The sequence below is a fragment of the Rhinatrema bivittatum genome, chromosome 7, assembly GCF_901001135.1.
Source record: "Rhinatrema bivittatum chromosome 7, aRhiBiv1.1, whole genome shotgun sequence".
In the NCBI taxonomy this organism is placed as follows: domain Eukaryota; kingdom Metazoa; phylum Chordata; class Amphibia; order Gymnophiona; family Rhinatrematidae; genus Rhinatrema; species Rhinatrema bivittatum.
This window is the reverse complement of record NC_042621.1, coordinates 310489413-310513245: the sequence shown is the minus strand read 5'-3', so window position 1 is coordinate 310513245 and position 23833 is coordinate 310489413. Positions and strand designations below refer to the sequence as shown.

Sequence of the window (23833 nt, the reverse complement as noted above, 5' to 3'; positions counted from 1 at the left end):
GGCCTGCAGGAGTTGGGACCGTGGAGGTGCAGTGGTCACGTGACAGTGGTTGTGATGGGCCTGCAGGAGTTGGGGCCGTGGAGGTGCAGTGGTCACGTGACAGTGGTGTGATGGGCCTGCAGGAGTTGGGACCGTGGAGGTGCAGTGGTCACGTGACAGTGGTGTGATGGGCCTGCAGGAGTTGGGGCCGTGGAGGTGCAGTGGTCACGTGACAGTGGTGTGATGCTAGTGTGAAGATCCTGTAGGTAAGGGGTGATGCTGGTGGAGACAGTGTGCAGAAATTTAGTCTAGAAAAAGAGGGAAAATGGGAAAAAGAGGGAAAGGGGGAATTGGATTTGAACAGCAATCAACAAAGGCCCCGACCTTTATGGTCTGGGGAAACAAATAAGCATGGGGGTAACTTGCTAGTGTGCTGGTTACTTCCTTTATCCAATAAGCCCGATAGTTTGATGCAACTCCAACATTGCTCTCTGCTTTAACAGCAAGGGGAAAAGAGAAAAGAGGAATTGGATTCAGACAGCAACCACCCAGGACACTGAACTGTACAGTCTGGGAAAACAAACAAGCATGGGGGTAACTTCTTAATGCGGCTGTTACTACCTTTATCCAATAAGCCTGATAGTTTGATGCAACTCCAACATTGCTCTCTGCTTCAATGGCAAGAGGTAACAGCAACCAACCAGGGCCCTGACTTTGATGGTTTGGGAAACTGATAAGCATGGGGGGAACTACAACCATTATGGGGAAGACCTGTCTGGCGCAGTAGATAAAACCATAAGCTTGCTGGGCAGACTGGGGGGACCATTTGGTCCTTTTCTGCCGTCAATTCTATGTTTCTGTGATGCAGGAGCTGCTTGGCAATAGTGATCATAACAATCAAATGTGATGTAATTATGAGAGAGAGAATGATACGTAAAACTGCGACAGTGAAAAAGAAGAGCTTGGAAAAGCAAGAAAATTAAGTAGAAGGAAAGTGAAAGCGCCTGCATGTGTGCCTGCAGGGTAAGCTCTGCTTTCTCCTCTCCTCTCCTTGCTGGTGACCTCCACCTCCGATGCTGCTGGTAGTCCATGCAGGTTCCACAGTCACTGCTAGTCAGGTCAGCTTCCTGCCACTGCTCTGTTTTACAAGGCAGGCCCGGCGCTGGTTGTCATTTTATGTAATTCATGTTCAGCCCAGAACAAGTCTTATTGAATGTTGCAGGCTAAAATTATTTTTACATAAATAAATCAATCCAGGGTCCCTGTGCTTCAGGTAACTTGGTGCAGACCTTGTTTGAGATGGAGAGTGGCAGCAGCTCTCTACTGCAGAGATCTAACTGCTCCTAGGCAGGCAATGCGAATCATCCTAATTGCACGCTCTCTTCGGTGGAATCCATGATGACAGTAGCTTTAGTGCGGGAAATTCTGGGCCATCAAGAATGTGTCTACTGGCGCTCAGAGTTGAAGAGCAGGATTAAGTGTTGACTAGTTTTGAGTTCATTGTTATGGGAGTTAAGTATTTAAACAGTTCAAGCTTTCAGTTATTTTAAATTGAGATTCTATCTGTTTTCCTGTGACTAATAAAGCAGACATTTTACTTCAATTCTGTTGTGTTATTGGTGAAATTCAGGGTGTGGATACGCAAGCATAGGCACAGATGGGAGAAATATTCTGTACCGAACACCCAAGGGCCACTTGAACATTGCAAAGACTGATGAGATTAAACAACCCAAAGCTGTGATAGGAGCTAAAATCCATCCAGTAAATACACAAGGCCTAAAAGTGTACATACAGGATGGAGATTACATCAGAACAATCTTGGAAGCCCAGATAAAATGTACTCTGAGTTTGAAAAGGCTGAAAGAGGAACAGATGACTGCCAGGACTAAATGATGCTGTAAACAAGGCTATGAAAGCCAAAAAGAAGACCTGTAAGAAATGGAAAGCAGGAAAATAGTAAAGAGGAAAACACTCGTTGATGTCGTAGCGAGGGGTGGGAGAATGGGCGGGGTTACAGGGTTTTAAACCCAGAGATTTTCGCGGTTAAGCTCGCAGCAGCGTTGAGAAGTGTTTCTTCAGAACTCAGTGATAAGGTATGGTTTTCTAAGTCATTGTGTTTGCTACTGCTAAATATTTATTGTGAAAATTTAGTTTAAGTGAAAATGCTTTTGTGGGATATGGATTGTGTGTATATGGAAAGAATGCATGGTTGTTGGTTTTTTTTTTTTTTAAACTGTGGTTGGTTGGTTTGATGTTTGAATGTGGGTGTTTGGGCTGATGAGTTTAAGGGGTAAGGTATACATATATGCATATAAGACTTAAATTAATGAAGTTGTTTGAGGGGGGGGGGGTGTTCTCAAATTGGGTCCTCTATGGTATTCATAAGAATATGTGCTTTCTTGAGTGCTTATTGATATGTATTGTTCCCAGACTTATGCATACCCAATTAAGAAGATACATTTGAAGATATCAGCAAGCTGGTGTTATCCCGAAAGCTGAGTAGATATTATCCCCTGATGCAGGTGGCAGGATGGCCGCCGAAACGCCAAGGCGTCGGGTGTGCTGTAAAACAGGTTGTTTTGGGTGTGTGTTTTCAGCATAATGGCTTAGCGGTACCGGAAAGGCACGCCGCCAAGCCATTATGCTGAAAATCAAGTATTGACTACGTGAAATGATTTAGCCCTTGAAAAAGGATTGTTTCGTAATCCAAAACACAGCTCCGTGTCGGGCAGTTTCATGGAACTATGTGAAAGAAGTGGCTTCCATACAAAAAGTGGCTTCTATATACTAAGCTAAGTATTAGCACTAATAAGTTTTGGTTAAACCATAAAAAAGTGCACATTACTGGTGGTATCATTATTGGAGAAGCTTTTGCAAACAAAAAATACAACAAAAATAATGCATCAATACTGACCAATGATTAAATATAAGGTGGAGTGTGAAAGTGAAACTATGCTATATGATGAAACCTATTATGATGGTCAATGAAGCCTAGTAGGTACACTAATCTGTAAGGTTCTTGGTGAAGGATATAATTATTGGGACACTGTGGTACTCTTTGTGATTTTAGATTAAATTTAAGACATACATAGGTCAGGGATTGCAAGCAGGAAAAGTATTGCTTGACGGCTTTCTTGAAGGCTTTTTGTCGGCAATTAGTCGTAAGTCTGGAGGAATAGTGTTCCACAAGATAGGACCTGCTATGGAAAATGCACGTTCCCTGGTTGAGACCAGTCTAGTAGTTTTTGGCGATGGAATTTGTAAGAGAAGTTTTGTTTTTTGACCTAAGGTTTTTGCAAGGTGTGTAAATATATAAGAATGCTGATAACCAAGTGATGTTGTTACTCCCCATCCACCACCATATAACATGCAAAACACTCACCATCATACATAAAACACTCCACAACCAGAACATGCACTGCTTGAAAGACTCGATTCATTTCCACACATCTAATGGACCTACCAGATCATCTTATAAAGGCACCCTTCATACTCCCTCTCCGAAACATCTCCACCTCAACTCCACAAAAGAGTGTGCCATATCCTTTGCTGGCCCTTTTGCCTGGAACTCCATGCCACCTGAACTCAGACAGGAACAATGCGCACAGAAATTCAAAACAAAACTTAAAACATGGCTATTGAAGCAAGCCTACCCTTAACCCCTACGTATCTTAATTTTCCCATGGCTTACCACCCTCTAATTTAATTGCCCCCCCCCCTTTTTACTTCTCCCCCAGTACTAGATTCTTGCCCCAAGTTCTAGAAATTCCTCTCCTTAGTCCCATAAACCCCCCTCCTAAGACCTTGAAACATGATTTGTGTATAATTTTTACTGTTATATGCTTCTGTTATGTGCTACTGTAACAGTTTTATATCTTATTGCTGCCGTTCCTTCTTATTGTTAAAAGCCTGTTATTTATTTATTTATTTATTTTTTATTTATTGGTTTTTATATACCGCCGTTTATCAAGATATCACGTCGGTGTACAGAGAACATATTAACATACGCCTTGGCGTTATAAAACGAACGCCGTAGCTTTATACATAAAACGCATTAACTTTCTACATAGAACAAGATAGTAAGAGTTAAAAAACTATACGCCAAAGAATTATATATAGAACAATTATGTAAAAATAAAATAAAATGAATACAGTGAACAACTTAATAATGCGGGGGAGGCAATCAAGGCTTAAATTAAATATGCATGGCAAAGGGTCAATAATAGATATGACAAATTAGGATTACATATAGCTTAAGATTAGTATTGGTGAATGTATATTAGTATGACAAGGAAAGGTGGGGAGTGGGATAGAAGGAAAGAGAGGAAAAGTTGGGAGAGGGAGGTTGTAACAGGCGTAACATGAAAAGGGGAGGCGATAAGTGTGAAAACATGAGGGCGTCAATAGGACTGGGTGTCAAGGATATCCCGGGAAGTGGATACCTATGTGATCAACTAGTGTTATAAGGTGATGAGAGGAGAGGGTGAGAGAGGCAGGATATAGAATGAGAGGAGTGGCAGATGGAAACTATGGCGGAGGAGATTGGAATCATGTGTAAGCTTGAGTGAATAACCATGTCTTGAGTTTTTGTTTAAATAACTTGGTAGAAAGCTCTAGGCGCAACTCAGAGGGCATGGAATTCCATAACATAGGGCCAGCAAGTGACAGGGCACGGGCTTTAGTAGAGGCATAGATGAATGTTTTTGGAGAGGGGGTTTGCAGGGTGGCTAAGTATTGATTTCTAGTTGGTCTATTAGATGTATGGAATTGCAATGAGTTAGTAAACCAATTCATTTCAGGATTGTGGAGAGCTTTGTGGATGAGTGATAATGCTTTGTATTGTATGCGAGAGTGAATAGGGAGCCAGTGTAACCCCTTAAGGATAGGGGTGATGTGCTCTTTTGAGGTGGCGTTGGTAAGGATACGAGCCGCAGTATTTTGCAAGATTTGTAGCGGGTGTAGGGAGCTTTTGGGTAGGCCTAATAGCAGAGCATTACAATAGTCAATTTTAGAAAAGACCATGGCTTGTAACACAGTACGGAAATCGGAAAAGTGCAATAATGGTTTGAGTTTTTTGAGTGTGTGGATCTTGAAAAAGCTCTCTTTGAGTATGGCATTGATAAATTTTTTCAGTGACATTTGGTCATCAAGTATGACTCCTAGGTCCCGGACTTGAGAGGAGAATTGTGTGTTTGGTGGAATAGAAGGTGTTGTGGGCGCAGAGTGTAGAGGTGTGGGGGGAGATATAACCATGAGTTCCGTTTTTGTGGTGTTGAGGGCAAGTTGGATACAGCTTAAGAGGTTGTTAATAGAGGTGAGCGTAGCTTGCCAGATTTCGAGGGTTTTAGGTATAGATTCAGTAATAGGAATAAGGATTTGTACATCGTCAGCGTACAAGAAGTGAGGTAGCTTAAGGCTAGTGAGGAGCTGGCAGAGGGGTAGCAGATAAATATTAAATAAGGTAGATGAGAGTGAGGAACCTTGAGGGACTCCCTGTGAGAGGGGAATTTCCTGAGATTCGTAGTTGCCAATTTTGACTTTATAATTTCTATTACAAAGGTATGAGCTAAACCAATTGTGTGCGAGACCGGTTATTCCGACCTCGAGAAGTCGTTTGAGTTAGATCTGATGGTTCACAGTGTCAAATGCGGCTGAAATATCTAGCATTACTAGAAGATGGGATAATCCTTTATCAAGACTTTTGATCAGGTAATCAGAGAGTGAAAGAAGAAGGGTTTCCGTACTGTGTAGTTTCCGAAAACCAAATTGAGACGCAGAGAGGATTTGGTGTTCATCTAAATAGTCAGTGGAACATTGTTATGTTCCCAACTCCCAGTTTTCTACACCCTTGTTCTATGTAACTGAGTATTCTCCATTATTACTCTTTGTTTCGATGTAAACCGATGAATGTTGGTAAAGAAAAACCTTAAATAAATAAATAAATAACATTGTGAATGATTGATAACGTTTTGTATTGTATGCGCCATTTGATTGGGAGCCAGTGTAGTTTGTGAAGAGTTGGAGATATATGGTCAAAGATGCTGCTGTTGGAGAGAAGTCAGGCGGCTGAATTTTGTATGAGCAGAAGATGGTGAATTGTGAATTGAGGAAGACCTAAAAACAAGGAGTTACAATAATCTAACCTAGTAAGAATTAGTGATTGAAGAATCGTACGGAAATAAACAGTGGGGCGGATTTTAAGAGCCCTGCACGCCTAAATCCGCCCAAATCCGGGCGGATTTAGGCGAGCAGGGCCCTGCGTGCCGGTGCGCCTATGTTCAATAGGCCTACCGGCGCGCGCAGACCCCGGGACTCGCGTAAGTCCCGGGGTTTGGCGAGGGGGGCGTGTCGGAGGCGGGCCCGGTCGGCGCAGCGTTTTGGGGGCGTGTCGGCAGCATTTTGGGGGCGGGCCCGGGGGCGTGGTTATGGCCCGGGGCGGTCTGGGGGCGTGGCCGCGCCCTCCGTACCCGCCCCCAGGTCGCGTCCCGGCGTGCTAGCGGCCCGCTGGCGCGCGGGGATTTACGTCTCCCTCCGGGAGGCGTAAATCCCCCGACAAAGGTAAGGGGGGGGTTTAGACAGGGCCGGGCGGGTGGGTTAGGGAGGGGAAGGTGAGGGGAGGGCAAAAGAAAGTTCCCGCCGAGGCCGCTCCGATTTCGGAGTGGCCTCGGAGGGAATGGGGGTAGGCTGCGCGGCTCGGCGCGCGCCGGCTATACAGAATCGATAGCCTTGCGCACGCCGATCCAGGATTTTAGCGGCTACGCGCGTATCTACTAAAATCCAGCGTACTTTTGCTGGCGCCTGATGCGCCAGCAAAAGTACGCCAATTCGCGCTGTTTGTAAATCTACCCCAGTGTCTAGAATGGGTATGATGTTTTAGTAGTCTAATTTTATGGAATGATGATTTTTTAAAGTGTTTTGATGTGCGTAGTTAGTTAATATGACTAAGTTACGGACTTCTTTTACAATATTGATGGTGCAATTGTTGTGCTGAATGAAGGTAGGGATGTTATCAAAGAGAGGATTACCTAGTATTAGTATTTCAGTTTTGGATAGGTTTAAGCTTAATTTATTGTGTGCTAGCCATCTTGTTACGGTTGATAGATATAATTCTAGAAGTTTGATGTATTGGACCAGGTATGTTTAGTAGGCAAGTAGAACTGGATTTCATCTGCATATATTCTATATATCACACCCAGTGTAGAGAGCAGCTGACAAATAGGAGTGAAGTATATATTAAACAAAACAGCTGAGAGAGCAGATCCCTTTGGGACTCCTGTACTCAATGTAAAAGGAGAGGAGTGAGTTTGAATGACAAAGATTTGTTGGAATCTATTTGTTAGATATGAGAAAAACCAATTGTGAACTGTGCCTGAAATTCCTATGTTTGAGAGACGGGTTAACAGTATTTTGTGATTTATAGTGTCAAAAGCTGCAGATAGATCTAGAAAGACAGAGATATAAGATGTTCCGGAATCGAAGCCACGGTGGATGATGTCTGTGCTGGAGAGTAGTAACATTTCAGTACTGTAGTTTGGCCTAAATCCGAATTGATATTGATCAAGGATGGAATGGTCGTCCCCCTCCTCAGTGTTTCAGTGTGCATACTTTTGACTATTTCACAAAGGGCTAGAGGCAGAGGTGGAATTAAGGTAAGTATGGCTGGAACCTCCAGTCCACCACTAGATGTCCCTAGGTGCCAGTTAGATATTTCAGCTGTTTCAGCCTTCCATCTCCATCGGCCTCCTCCCAATTGGGAGAGCTTGGATCGGTTGCCTTTGCATTTATAACCAAGCCATTTTTGGGATGGTGGTTACTTTGGGTTAAAGACACAGCAAGAAGTATGTCTGGTTTCTGCTCCCTGTCTCAACAGGCTTTTGCTTTTTGAAGAGGACTTTTACTGAGCACTCCCTGCCAGAGGGTCCCCCTATTCTTAGTTGCAGTCCCGTTCCAGGACTAAAGAACACTGAACCCATTCAGTCCCTGGATGTGGCAAGTACCTATGAAAGACTTCGGAGCGTGATATGGTTGATGGCCTGTAGATATCTATTTTTGAAAAGGGACTATGTTTACATCTTGCTCCCTTAAGAACATAAGAAGTTGCCATATTAGGTCAGACCAAGGGTCCATCAAGCCCAGCATCCTGTTTCCAACAGTGGCCAATCCAGGCCACAAGAACCTGGCAAGTACCCAAAAACTAAGTCTATTCCATGTAACCATTGCTAATGGCAGTGGCTATTCTCTAAGTGAACTTAATAGCAGGTAATGGACTTCTCCTCCAAGAACTTATCCAATCCTTTTTTAAACACAGCTATACTAACTGCACTAACCACATCCTCTGGCAACAAATTCCAGAGTTTAATTGTGTGTTGAGTAAAAAAGAATTTTCTCCGATTAGTTTTAAATGTGCTACCTGCTAACTTCATGGAATGCCCCCTAATCCTTCTATTATCTGATTCACATTTATCCGTTCTAGACCTCTCATGATTTTAAACACCTCTATCATACCCCCCCTCAGCTGTCTCTTCTCCAAGCTGAAAAGTCCTAACCTCTTTAGTCTTTCCTCATAGGGGAGCTGTTCCATTCCCCTTCTCATTTTGGTAGCACTTTTCTGTACTTATCCATCGCAATTATATTTTTTTGAGATGCGGCGACCAGAATTGTACACAGTATTCAAGGTGCGGTCTCATCATGGAGCAATACAGAGGCATTATGACATTTTCCATTTTATTCACCATTCCCTTCCTAATAATTCCCAACATTCTGTTTGCTTTTTTGACCTCCGCAGCACACGGAACCGACGATTTCAATGTGTTATCCACTATGACACCTAGATCTCTTTCCTGGGTGGTAGCTCCTAATATGGAACCTAACATTGTGTAACTATAGCATGGGTTATTTTTCCCTATATGCATCACCTTGCACTTATCCACATTAAATTTCATCTACTGTTTGGATGCCCAATCTTCCAGTCTCGCAAGGTCTTCCTGCAATTTATTAATCTGCTTGTGATTTAACTAGTCTGAACAATTTTGAATCATCTGCAAATTTGATTACCTCACTTGTCGTATTTCTTTCCAGATCATTTATAAATATATTGAAAAGTAAGGGTCCCAATACAGATCCCTGAGGCACTCCACTGTCCACTCCCTTCCACTGAGAAAATTGTCTATTAAATCCTACTCTCTGTTTCCTGTCTTTTAACCAGTTTGTAATCCACGAAAGGACATTGCCACCTATCCCATGACTTTTTACTTTTCCTAGAAGCCTCTCATGAGGAACTTTGTCAAACGCCTTCTGAAAATCCAAGTATACTACATCTACCGGTTCACCTTTATCCACATGTTTATTAACTCCTTCAAAAAAGTGAAGCAGATTTGTGAGGCAAGACTTGCCCTGGGTAAAGCCATGCTGACTTTGTTCCATTACACAATGTCTTTCTATATGTTCTGTGATTTTGATGTTTAGAACACTTTCCACTATTTTTCCTGGCACTGAAGTCAGGCTAACCGGTCTGTAGTTTCCCGGATCGCCTCTGGAGCCCTTTTTAAATATGGGGGTTACGTTAGCTATCCTCCAGTCTTCTGGTACAATGGATGATTTTAATGACAGGTTACAAATTTTTACTAATAGGTCTGAAATCTCATTTTTTAGTTCCATCAGAACTCTGGGGTGTATACCATCCCGTCCAGGTGATTTACTACTCTTCAGTTTGTCAATCGGGTCTACCACATCTTCTAGGTTCACTGTGATTTGGTTCAGTCCATCTGAATCATTACCCATGAAAACCTTCTCCAGTACTTCTCCCCAACATCCTTTTCAGTAAACACCGAAGAAAAGAAATCATTTAATCTTTCCGCGATGGCCTTATCTTCTCTAAGTGCCCCTTTAACCCCTCGATCATCTAATGGTCCAACTGACTCCCTCACAGGCTTTCTGCTTCGGATATATTTTAAAAAGTTTTTACTGTGAGTTTTTGCCTCTATGGCCAACTTCTTTTCAAATTCTCTCTTAGCCTGTCTTATCAATGTCTTACATTTAACTTGTCAATGTTTATGCATTATCCTATTTTCTTCTGTTGGATCCTTCTTCCAATTTTTGAATGAAGATCTTTTGGCTAAAATAGCTTCTTTCACCTCCCCTTTTAACCATGCCGGTAATCGTTTTGCCTTCTTTCCACCTTTCTTAATGTGTGGAATACATCTGGATTGTGCTTCTAGGATGGTATTTTTTACAATGACCACGCCTCTTGCACACTTTTTACTTTTGTAGCTGCTCCTTTCAGTTTTTTTCTAACTATTTTTCTCATTTTATCAAAGTTTCCCTTTTAAAAGTTTGGGAGGACACAATGTAGTGATCGGTAAAATTAGGGATTCTTTATTGGTGTTAGCCCGACTCTGGCCGAGTTTCACTCTCGCAGGAGCTGCCTCAGGGGCTACTACAAGAACAAGATTAATTAAAATTACACATGACTGACATACATATACATTGACAGATAAACATAAATGTGTTTTACTACATATAAAGTGTCAACAACTTAAAAAATGTCACCAACTTAAAAAATGTAAAACATGAATAAAATGATAAACATATATAAATACTAACAATAATTAAAAACAAACCACACATTTGTGTACACATATTGTAACATTGCGTGATTAACAATTGCTACGTGACCTTGTGGAACTTATAGCCATGACATGCAAAAACCGTATGTATGTGTATGTCTAAGATCAGAGGGTGTGGTATAAACAGGAGAAAATCTGTAAAAGAGAGGACTTGTATAATGTTGAGTACCTGTACCAATGGTTGATTGTATTATCTCACATGAATAATATAAAAACTTCGCATCATATCAATCTGAATTACTGGGAAACAAAGAACGCATAATGTTATATGGGAAATGTACAAATACTCACAAGAAATGAATTTTTACCATAAAGAATTTTTTCTTGCAAATAAAAAGTTAAAAAATGAAAACAATGTAGAATAAGACACTAAAATAAATATAAAAATTTAAAAATTATTATCAAAAAATCAACATAAGAGTAACAATGTTAATAATATTAATTAAGAATATTAAAAAATTATTTCCTGCCAGCACTAGAATAAGAGAACAGGGGAGAGGGAAGCCTGTGTGTGTGTATGGCATGAGAGAAACTGTTCAGGAAGGTGACTGGTGTGTGTGTGCCAAAGTCTGTTTGGGAGATGATTGGTGTGTGAGAGACAGAAACTGGTCATGGGGGCATGACTGGTATGGTGTGTGTGTGTGAGAGACATGGGCACTAAGGAAGAGGACCATAAGTATAGAGCTTAGCTTCTACTGCTGCTTCTGGTGTGTGCCACGGCCTGCATGGAAGAGGAGTAGGAGAGCTGCTGGAGGGGGTAAGTAAAGGTGGCTTTTTAAGTTTATTTTTCTTGACTGCCATTTTAATTGTGTGATGTCTGCTTTTTTGAAATATTTTATTGGTGTTTGGAGAGTGTTTAATAGTTTTTATGAGTTTTTAATTGTTGGATGTTATTCTGTTCATAGTTGTTGTGAAACATTTATTCTGCTTATTAGTATAGTTTTACAATTATTTCTGTGTGGGGATCTATAGCTGCTTGCTAGTTCTGTTTTCCTAATAAGAGGTGTATTGGTTTTTAGGACCTGATTTAATATTTATAGTGTTGCCTTTTCATAGATAGGGTTGCACCTGTTTGAGTGTATTCCATAATACAGGTGTACCTGTGTGCGGATTAGTTTATGTGCATTACTACAGATCCTGGGAGTATGTTAGGTCGGTTCTGTGTCTGTTACCGAGATATTTTACTAGCATGTAAGCGTTTGTATCGGTCTTATTTGTTGTGTTTTCTCAAGAGGACATGCATTGGTGGTAAACCGCTGTCTTTTCATAAGTAGGGCTATTGAGCCTGGAAGTAGAAGGAGTTTGAGTTGCTGTTACTGAGATGTCACCAGAACCAGAATATCTTTTTTGTAGGGTGAGTTGTATGGGGAATGTTGTAATCCTGCTTTACATCCATTATTGTGGGTCAGGGGGGTTCCCATGGATACAAACTGTACTTTTACATCTAGCCCCGTGACGATCATGGGTCAGTGTGCCATGCATGTGAGAACCTATGGTGAGTTGAGTCACATTCACATTATAAATGTCATAATTAAATGATAAGTGTGCACTAAAAATCCAACCCCATCCATAACCCCGCCCTCATATGACCAAAGCCCCGCCCCTGCCCCGCCCTGCCGGGCCATGGAAAAATGGTCTTGGTTGAAGCCGGTCCCTGGTGCAAAAAAGGTTGGGGACCACTGGTGTAAGGTATCTTTGTTATCACTGCGGATACGTTTAGCCCCTCTATCAATATTTGGGCTTATGTGATGTCTATCTTCCTGTCTTGTCTTTCATCCTGTCTTTGAATATCAAGATTTTGTCTATACTGAGGGGCATCTTTCTTATTCCTGCAGTCCTGTTTGTTATTAAATCTATTATTGTAGTTTTCATGTCTGTGCCAAGCATATAGGGGTAGATTTACAAAAAATGTGCGGTCGCGTACTTTTGTTGGCGCACCAGTCGCAAACAAAAGTACGCTGGATTTTAGTAGATACGCGCGTAGCCGCGCGTATCTGCTAAAATCCAGGATCGGCGCGTGCAAGGCTGCCGATTTTGTGCAGCCGGCGCACGCCGAGCCGCGCAGCCTGCCTCCATTCCCTCCAAGGCCGCTCCGAAATCGGAGCGGCCTCGGAGGGAACTCGCTTTCGCCCTCCCCTCACCTTCCCCTCCCTTCCTCTATCTAACCCACCCCCCCCCCGGCCCTATCTAAACCCCCCCCTACCTTTGTCCGGGGATTTACGCCTCCCGGAGGGAGAAGTAAATCCCCGCGCACCAGTGGGCCGCTAGCGCGCCGAGACGCGACCTGGGGGCGGTTCCGGAGGGTGCGGCCACGCACCCGGACCGCCCTGGGCCGAAACCACACCCCCGGGCCCGCCCCCGAAACGCCGCATCCCACCCCCAAAATGCCGCGCCGATTGGCCCCACCCCCGACATGCCCCCCTCGAAAAACCCCAGGACTTACGCGAGTCCCGGGGCTCTGCACGCGCCGGCAGGCCTATGGAAAATAGGCCTGCCGGCGCACAAGGCCCTGCTCGCGTAAATCCGGGCGGATTTACGCGAGCAGGGCTCTTAAAATCCGCCCCATACTGTATTATTTTTATAGTCATTCTCATCCCTTTTAAACTTATCATATTTCATGCTTTTAAGATCTTTGGTGAATTTATCCAAATTAGCTTTATAGTCCTCATAAATCACTTCAAAGCAAAGATCTTTTTCTCTTAGGTATTGGAGTTGTTGATCCAGTTCAGCTTGTAATTTTTCTTCTCTTTTCTTTGCTGTCTTTATAAGTACCATGAGGTCATTTATTTACCAAGAGAACATTCATTCAGGATAGCCTCCCAGTTATTCATAAATGTGCTGTCTTCTTGATACATACTGGGTGGCTTATTGATCCTCAGGCCTCTCAGGATCCTTTTAAATCTGTAATAGTTTAAAAGCGTTGACACGTGTAGTGCACTTCTCACTACTCCTTTGTTCAGGTTAATCGCCTCTTCCCATTTCTGTAGGAAATCTTCAAAGTCATCATTTTCTTTGAAGAATGGCTTGGATGGCAATAAGTCATTTAGCGTACCATCACTCTAACTCAGTATGTCCTTCCACGGTGAGAAGGACATTTCCGGTAAAAGGGTAGGACCCAAGAAACAAATCGGAAGCCGATGAATAATGCTGAAAAGCAGGACACAATGTAGTGATCGGTAAAATTAGGGATTCTTTACTGGTGTCAGCCCGACTCTGGTACTCAACATTATACAAGTCCTCTCCTTTACAGATTTTCTCCTGTTTATATCACGCCCTCTGATCTTAGACATACACATACATACGGTTTTTGCATGTCATGGCTATAAGTTCCACAAGGTCACGTAGCAATTGTTAATCACACAATGTTACAATATGTGTACACAAATGTGTGGTTTGTTTTTAATTATTGTTAGTATTTATATATGCTTATCATTTTATTCATATTTTACATTGTTTAAGTTGGTGACACTTTATATGTAGTAACACACATTTATGTTTATCTGTCAATGTATATGTCAGTCAGTCATGTGTAGTTCTAATTAATATTGTTCTTGTAGTAGCCCTGAGGCAGCTCATGCGAGAGCGAAACTCAGCCAGAGTCGGGCTAACACCAATAAAGAATCCCTAATTTTACCGATCACTACATTGTGTCCTGCTTTTCATCATTATTGATCAGCTTCCAATTTGTTTCTTGGGTCCTACCCTTTTGAAAGTTTAGCATGAGAGCCGTGGATTTGCTTACTGTCCCCCTTCCAGTCATTAAATCAAATTTGATCATATTATGATCACTATTGCCAAGCGGCCCCACCACTGTTACCTCTCTCACCAAATCCTGTGCTCCACTGAGAATTAGGTCTAAAAGTGCTCCCTCTCTCGTTGGTTCCTGAACCAATTGTTCCATAAAGCTATCATTTATTCCATCCAGGAATGTTATCTCTCTAGCGTGACCCGATGATACATTTACCCAGTCAATACTGGGGTAATTGAAGTCTCCCATTATTACCGCACTACCAATTTGGTTATCTTCCCTAATTTCTCTTAGCATTTCACTGTCAGTCTCACGATCTTGACCAGGTGGACGGTAGTATACCCCTATCACTATAGTCTTCCCCGACACACAAGGGATTTCTACCCATAAAGATTCAATTGTGCATTTAGTCTCGTGCAGGATGTTTATCCTGTTGGACTCTATGCCATCCCGGACATAAAGCGCCACACCGCCTCTCGGGTGCTCCTCTCTGTCATTGCAATATAATTTGTACCCCCGGAATAGCACTGTCCCATTGGTTATCCTCTTTCCACCATGTCTCTGAGATGTCAATTAAGTCTATGTCATCATTCACTGCTATACATTCTAATTCTCCCTTTTGCATTGATGTTTCTTCTATGAACTTTGATTATATATTTTTTACCTGTTTTATTGAATTATTTGTATTTTACTTTATTTTTGTTTAGGATTTTAAACTATTACTTATATGGTTTTGTGGTTTTTAAAATATGATTTTATTTATATTGATACTGTGAACCGTTATGATTGCTATCAGAATATCACTATACAAAACAATATAAATAAATTATTTATTTGCAAGTTTAAGGTGGCAACAGCAGCACAGTGCTCTTTCCAGACTATCAAAAATGGTCCTACCCTCCATACAAGCTCCCAAGAGGCTGACCACTAAAGAAACACACGTCAACAGCAAACTTTATTCTTTAGACAACATTTTTATAAAGGAACATTTAAACTTTCTTTTCAAAATCTTTTTTACAACAAAAATATAGAGATTGCAATTAATGTCTTGCACTTACTCCAACAGAAATAGGGGGGAGGGGGCCATAACTGCAACAGAGACTGAATGCCTACTGCATGCTCAGAGCAAGAATGCGGTCTTGACTCATGTCGGACCAACCACCATTCTCAGGCAGCTGCAGAGCAACGAAGCCTCACGAAAGGTAGGTGATTCAAAGCTTGCAGGTTGATGCTCTTTGCATGCGTGCTCACTGACAGCACAAGCAGAAACATTCCTGCAGTGGTGGAAACTCATTCATTTAGTCATATGGCAAGTATCAGGATGGTTGGCCACACACACACCTGCCCCTTCACCCAAGCCAACCTAACCGGGATGAGTTAGTCTTGCTTTCCAGCCCATACCTCAATAAAGCAAAACCAGGACTGGGGCAGCTGCAGCCATTTCACTCTGTATTAGTAAGTGGGGGTGTCACTTACTTTCAGGAGCAAGCAGCAATAGCCCTTTCCAGTTATTTATACACAAATAGTTATAGAATCAAATACAGATATCATCTACCAAATGAACAGCAAGATCACAAATTTGAGGTTTTGAAGTATAAGTAAGAGACATATGTAACCCCCTCCAGTAACAATACCCAAGTAAGATTTAACAAAAACCCCTCTAGTAACAGTACTCGGGTAACAAGTATCACAGAAACCCCCTAAGAAAAATATCAAGGTAACAGTTTGTGGTGTATACCTTCTCTTCCTCCAAGAACAAAACTCAACAAATAACCTCAAATATTTATCTGGGGAAGTTCCCCACTACTTGCTACTGTCTTCCTCATATAATGATATCAGGAGAACACTCACAGTAGCAATCGCTGGGGTCTGGGGACCCCACCACATTTTTAGGGTATCCACCATGCATGTGCACGAGATAAGCCTGCCCTGCATGTGAGACCCAGCATATGCAAATTTACTTCATGCGTATTGGTTGTAGATATCCCAAAAAGCAAAGTGACTGAGATCTCCCTGCCCTCATAACATTATCTGAAACCCATTACACCAAGCTTTCTTTAGTGAGTTTCTTGATTTCTAGCTGTAGCTTCTCAATTTCCAGTAAAAGTTTTTTCTCTTCAAGTTCTAAGTTTCTGGATTGCTGGCACAGAATACCCATCATGCACACGCCCTGGTCCTGGGACGTGCACACGCCCTGGTCCTGGGTCATGCACACGCCCTGGTCCTGGGACATGCACATACTCTGACTGTGGGGCATGTGCTTGCCATGGTCCTGGATCATGCACACGCCCTGGTCCTGGGTCATGCACACGCCATGGCCCTGGGACGTGTACATACTCTGATTGTGGGGCATGCACTTGCTGTGGTTCTGAGTCATGCACACGCCCTGGTCCTGGATCAGGCACTTGCTGTGGTTCTCGGTCATGCACACGCCATGGCCCTGGGACGTGCACACGCCCTGGTCCTGGGACATGCACACGCCCTGGTCCTGGGACATGCACACGCCCTGGTCCTGGGTCATGCACATACTCTGACTGTGGGGCATGTGCTTGCCATGGTCCTGGATCAGGCACTTGCTGTGGTTCTCGGTCATACACACGCCCTGGTCCTGGGACATGCACACGCCCTGGTCCTGGGACATGCACATACTCTGATTGTGGGGCATGCACTTGCTGTGGTTCTCGGTCATGCACACGCCCTGGTCCTGGATCAGGCACTTGCTGTGGTTCTCGGTCATGCACACGCCCTGGTCCTGGGACATGCACACGCCCTGGTCCTGGGATGTGCACATACTCTGACTGTGGGGCATGTGCTTGCCATGGTCCTGGGTCATGCACACATCCTCCTCACAGGTTGCATACGAGTCCCGTTCTTCTTCCTCCCCTGATGAATGCTTGCTGTTTGCACGGAGGATGCTCATCGCAAGGGCTGCACCCGCATCATCTGGAAGCAGAAAAGCATCAGACAATGTGGTATAGCAAGACAACAATCCAGGAACATATCAGACTAGTAAAGTCCACCCCCGACATCTCACTGAGGCAGCGTTTAAAGACTCTACCATGATGCTTCAGAAAGGAGCAGATGAAACAAGCAGAAAATAATGGAAGTGATCTCCGCATCTGATAAACATATTTACAGGCAGACAGAGGGTCCAAACCCATAAAAGATCACAGGGCTCTTATGTCCATCTGGGAAGTTTGGATTGCTGCACTCAATTCTTGTTCACCATATTCGTCCCGCCCCAAAGCTTGTATGTGCCAGCTTTGAAAGCTGAAATTTCCAGACCGTGATAGCGGTGGTAGTGCGGGACCTGGACATCCTCTCCGCAGCGCGCCAGCCCAGGAGTTAAAGGAAATTAAATACAAGCAGAACAAGCAGCATCTCACAGGGCAGGAAACAGCAACTTAAATGACATCTTCTGCATCGATAAAAATCTGAAAACAGGGAAGGCTCTGAAAAAATATAGGGGCAGATTGTAAAAGACTTATGCGCATGGGGGGAGGGGGGTTACACACGCCGGGCTGATTTTAGAAAGCCCTGGGATGCATCTAAGTCCCAGGGCTTCACTAAAGGGGCGGGGCCAGGGGCTCCAGGCACAGCGGACATTTGCCGGCAGTCGGCCAGCGCGCGCAACTTAATTCAGACCCAGGGCTGAAAGTTTAGAAACAAAAAAAGGTAGGGGGGAAAGGGCAGGGGAGGTGGGGTAAAGAAGTTCCCTCCGATTTCGGAGCGGCCTGGGAGGAACGGGGGAAGGCAGTGCGGCTCGGAGCGGGTTCAGCGTGCACAATTGTGCACCCCCTTGTGCGTGCCGACCCCCGATTTTATAACTTGCGCCCGCCTGCATGCACAGGTTATAAAATCGGGCGTACATGTGTGCGCGCCTGGTAGCGCCTGCATGCACAGGTTATAAAATCGGGCGTACATGTGTGCGCGCCGGGTAGCGCCTGCATGCACATGTTATAAAATCGGGCGTACATGTGTGCGCGCCGGGTAGCGCCTGCATGCACAGGTTATAAAATCTGGCGTACATGTGTGCGCGCCGGGTAGCGCCTGCATGCACAGGTTATAAAATCGGGCGTACATGTGTGCGCGCCGGGTAGCGCCTGCATGCACATGTTATAAAATCGGGCGTACATGTGTGCGCGCCGGGTAGCGCCTGCATGCACAGGTTATAAAATCTGGCGTACATGTGTGCGCGCCGGGTAGCGCCTGCATGCACAGGTTATAAAATCTGGCGTACATGTGTGCGCGCCTGGTAGCGCCTGCATGCACAGGTTATAAAATCGGGCGTACATGTGTTCGCGCCGGGTAGCGCCTGCATGCACAGGTTATAAAATCGGGCGTACATGTGTGCGCGCCGGGTAGCGCCTGCATGCACAGGTTATAAAATCGGGCATACATGTGTGCGCCCCTGGTAGCGCCTGCATGCACATGTTATAAAATCGGGCGTACATGTGTGCGCGCCTGGTAGCGCCTGCATGCACAGGTTATAAAATCGGGCGTACATGTGTGCGCGCCTGGTAGCGCCTGCATGCACAGGTTATAAAATCGGGCGTACATGTGTGCGCGCCTGGTAGCGCCTGCATGCACAGGTTATAAAATCTGGCGTACATGTGTGCGCGCCGGGTAGCGCCTGCATGCACAGGTTATAAAATCTGGCGTACATGTGTGCGCGCCGGGTAGCGCCTGCATGCACAGGTTATAAAATCGGGCGTACATGTGTGCGCGCCTGGTAGCGCCTGCATGCACAGGTTATAAAATCGGGCGTACATGTGTGCGCGCCTGGTAGCGCCTGCATGCACAGGTTATAAAATCGGGCGTACATGTGTGCGCGCCGGGTAGCGCCTGCATGCACAGGTTATAAAATCTGGCGTACACGTGTGCGCGCCGGGTAGCGCCTGCATGCACAGGTTATAAAATCTGGCGTACACGTGTGCGCGCCTGGTAGCGCCTGCATGCACAGGTTATAAAATCTGGCGTACATGTGTGCGCGCCTGGTAGCGCCTGCATGCACAGGTTATAAAATCGGGCGTACATGTGTGCGCGCCTGGTAGCGCCTGCATGCACAGGTTATAAAATCGGGCGTACATGTGTGCGCGCCTGGTAGCGCCTGCATGCACAGGTTATAAAATCGGGCGTACATGTGTGCGCGCCTGGTAGCGCCTGCATGCACAGGTTATAAAATCGGACGTACATGTGTGCGCGCCTGGTAGCGCCTGCATGCACAGGTTATAAAATCTGGCGTACATGTGTGCGCGCCTGGTAGCGCCTGCATGCACAGGTTATAAAATCTGGCGTACATGTGTGCGCGCCTGGTAGCGCCTGCATGCACAGGTTATAAAATCGGGCGTACATGTGTGCGCGCCTGGTAGCGCCTGCATGCACAGGTTATAAAATCTGGCGTACATGTGTGCGCGCCTGGTAGCGCCTGCATGCACAGGTTATAAAATCGGGCGTACAAGTGTGCGCGCCTGGTAGCGCCTGCATGCACAGGTTATAAAATCGGGCGTACATGTGTGCGCGCCTGGTAGCGCCTGCATGCACAGGTTATAAAATCGGGCGTACATGTGTGCGCGCCTGGTAGCGCCTGCATGCACAGGTTATAAAATCTGGCGTACATGTGTGCGCGCCTGGTAGCGCCTGCATGCACAGGTTATAAAATCTGGCGTACATGTGTGCGCGCCTGGTAGCGCCTGCATGCACAGGTTATAAATCGGGCGTACATGTGTGCGCGCCTGGTAGCGCCTGCATGCACAGGTTATAAAATCGGACGTACATGTGTGCGCGCCTGGTAGCGCCTGCATGCACAGGTTATAAAATCTGGCGTACATGTGTGCGCGCCTGGTAGCGCCTGCATGCACAGGTTATAAAATCTGGCGTACATGTGTGCGCGCCTGGTAGCGCCTGCATGCACAGGTTATAAAATCGGGCGTACATGTGTGCGCGCCTGGTAGCGCCTGCATGCACAGGTTATAAAATCTGGCGTACAAGTGTGCGCGCCTGGTAGCGCCTGCATGCACAGGTTATAAAATCGGGCGTATATGTGTGCACGCCTGGTAGCGCCTGCATGCACATGTTATAAAATCTGGCGTACATGTGTGCGCGCCTGGTAGCGCCTGCATGCACATGTTATAAAATCGGGCGTACATGTGTGCGCGCCTGGTAGCGCCTGCATGCACATGTTATAAAATCGGGCGTACATGTGTGCGCGCCGGGTAGCACCCGCAGATATACGCCCGCACGCTCCTTTTTAAAATCTACCCCATAAATAGCATTTCCTTTCAGGATATCTGAGATAGAGGCAGATTCTGAGGTCCTTTCTCTCTAAGTTAGACTCTGACATGACAACCCTCATTAATATTACAAGAGATTATAAACACGTTACTAAATGCCTAAGTTATAAAGAGATTATAAACACGTTACTAAATGCCTAAGTTATAAAGAAATTATAAACACGTTACTAAATGACTAAGTTATAAAGAGATTATAAACACGTTACTAAATGCCTAAATTATAAAGAGATTATAAACACGTTACTAAATGACTAAGTTATAAAGAGATTATAAACACGTTACTAAATGACTAAGTTATAAAGAGATTATAAACACGTTACTAAATGCCTAAATTATAAAGAGATTATAAACACGTTACTAAATGCCTAAGTTATAAAGAGATTATAAACACGTTACTAAATGCCTAAGTTATAAAGAGATTATAAACACGTTACTAAATGCCTAAATTATAAAGAGATTATAAACACGTTACTAAATGCCTAAGTTATAAAGAGATTATAAACACGTTACTAAATGCCTAAGTTATAAAGAGATTATAAACACGTTACTAAATGCGTAAGTTATAAAGAGATTATAAACACTTTACTAAATGCCTAAATTATAAAGAGATTATAAACACGTTACTAAATGCCTAAGTTATAAAGAAATTATAAACACGTTACTAAATGCCTAAGTTATAAAGAGATTATAAACACGTTACTAAATGCCTAAGTTATAAAGAGATTATAAACACGTTACTAAATGCCTAAGTTATAAAGAGATTATAAACACGTTACTAAATGCCTAAGTTATAAAGAGATTATAAACACGTTACTAATGACTAAGTTATAAAGAGATTATAAACACGTTACTAAATGACTAAGTTATAAAGAGATTATAAACACGTTACTAAATGACTAAGTTATAAAGAGATTATAAACACGTTACTAAATGCCTAAGTTATAAAGAGATTATAAACACGTTACTAAATGCCTAAGTTATAAAGAGATTATAAACACGTTACTAAATGCCTAAGTTATAAAGAGATTATAAACACGTTACTAAATGACTAAGTTATAAAGAGATTATAAACACGTTACTAAATGACTAAGTTATAAAGAGATTATAAACATGTTACTAAATCCTTCTCGGGTTCCAGGACAGTCGCCTTGTTCTGAAAACTCCTCCCATTCCTGAGTCCAAGACAGTGCTTTCTGGGCAGAGACTTGGATTAGGGGAAGCAAAGTCTCCCTTGTGAACTGCAAGCATTCAACTAAAAAACTTTCCAATAACGCTAAAGCAGAAAGAGATTCCAAACGTGGAAATGTCTAAGCTCGACGTTTTTCAGCCGGGTACAAGAGTGAATGGATTCACTCCTCCTGGAGGTTGATAACATTTCTTTGGCACGGTTATGGAACTGATCTGAGCATGAAAAACTCAAGATCTATAAGGATTAGTAACGCCAGTGGGCCTCAGCAGGACTGCACATTGTTTGCAGGAATAAGAGGTCACCACCCTTACTCTACAGAAACAAGGCCTCTTTGATCAATGTTTATAGCAGAGGGAGAGATCTTATTACAGCAGTAAAACCAAACGCCTGTCAGACCAGGCAGCCACAGAGAAGGGTGACAAACGTTGATGACCATGCGGATTACACTGTTATACTCATTTTTAGACATTGTCTGCTTCAGGGATTAAATGAGCCATTTATTATTGATGCTGGTGTGCTGAATAAAAATATGATCATTAAACCAGCTGATTGGCTACTGTTTCCAGGATATTTAAGTGTTTACATTTACACAGATAATAGAATTTTAATCACATATAAACTTTGGTCTTTCGTGTAAGTGTTGCATATGTCACCTGTTCTGTTTATATAATATTCTAAAAATTTAAAAATTACTGTACCCCACCCTGAACTATGGAAGGGCATGTAACATTTTAAATAAATAAATCGGCAAAAGGATTATAGAATAAAATGTACTATGAAACAAAAAGCCAAAAACGATGATGTGTACATTGTTTATCCTTATTCAGGGGCTTGCCCTTGTATTCATTAAATGGAACAACTCTCATCTCTGTCCAGCAATAGTTTGCAAGCACTGATGGCCTCCATTAGTCCCGATATCATTTGTCCATTGTTGCAATGTCCTGGGGAAATCGCTCACCAGGCCCTGCTCCACAGGTTTTGTTTTTTTGGGTTTTTTTAGCTTACAATATTTTATTCTTGCTTTGGCTGTTTTTTTTTTAATGTTTCATGTTGTTTTATATGAAATTTTATGTACCTGTATGTATGACATTTAATTCTACTTTGGAAACTGCTGTGATTGACTTCAGCACAACTGTATATAAATACTACAAATAATAATAATAATAATAATAAAACAAATGGATATGAGAACGTAAAAAAAAAGGATGTACCGTTGGTGACTGCTGCCTTGAGGAGGTTTTTCACCAAATCCTAGTAGTTGTCTGCTTTGCTGAATCTAAGAAAATTTGTTACCATGAACTAGGTGGCTTTCTATGCCGTCTTTCCTAGCCACGCAATGCACAGTTAAATGCATCATCTCTAAGTAGTACACGAAGCTGAGGGCTAACACAGACCCTTTCCTATATCTTAGCGTCACTTACATGCTTGGAATATGAAGCTTCAGATTACATCATTCATTGTTCTGCCCATAAAAACAAGTACATTCCAAGCCTAGTCATAGATTTACACATAGATTCAGACAAAAATGTCGATTAGTCATTGCTGGTTTAATTTGAGATCTTTTCCCTTAACTCACTTATCCTCTGCAATGCGCAAGTCATAGGTCATGTATACTGACGCAGTAGCATAGCTTGAAAACTAAAGCCAGTCAACAATTATAAGCATCATTTTCATTCTCAGTGACCCAGATTTAGTAAAGTTTGACTACATTCATTTCAGGCGTATTTTGGCTGTAGGCCAGGGTTATATTTAAGTGTTGAAACCCTGAGAACTATCAGATAAGAATTTGGGAGCTATAAACATCACCCAGGCATGAAAGCATGATATCAAAGTAAAACCATGCTCCAAGAAAGCAGGCAAAACCCCTCCTAAAAAAACCTAACCTTGACCCCAGTATCCCAGCTAATTATCGCCCTATTTCCAACTTGCCTTTCATAGCAAAAAAATAATGGAGAAAATAGTCAATAGCCAGCTCACCAAATTCCTTGAAGAGCACAAC

At 43.3% G+C, this 23833-nt stretch overlaps 1 protein-coding gene across 6 annotated transcripts in view; it reads right to left on the bottom strand.

Annotated features, from left to right (window-relative positions):
- Positions 1-15306: 15306 nt before the first annotated feature.
- The window catches only part of LOC115096055, an 85302-nt gene continuing 76775 nt past the window's right edge, over positions 15307-23833 (bottom strand). For all 6 annotated transcript variants that reach the window (XM_029610576.1, XM_029610577.1, XM_029610581.1 and 3 more), the window contains one exon: positions 15307-17295. In XM_029610576.1, coding sequence (XP_029466436.1) covers positions 16394-17295 — 902 coding nt within the window. In that variant the 3' untranslated portion in view covers positions 15307-16393. The remainder of the gene's footprint in view (positions 17296-23833) is intronic.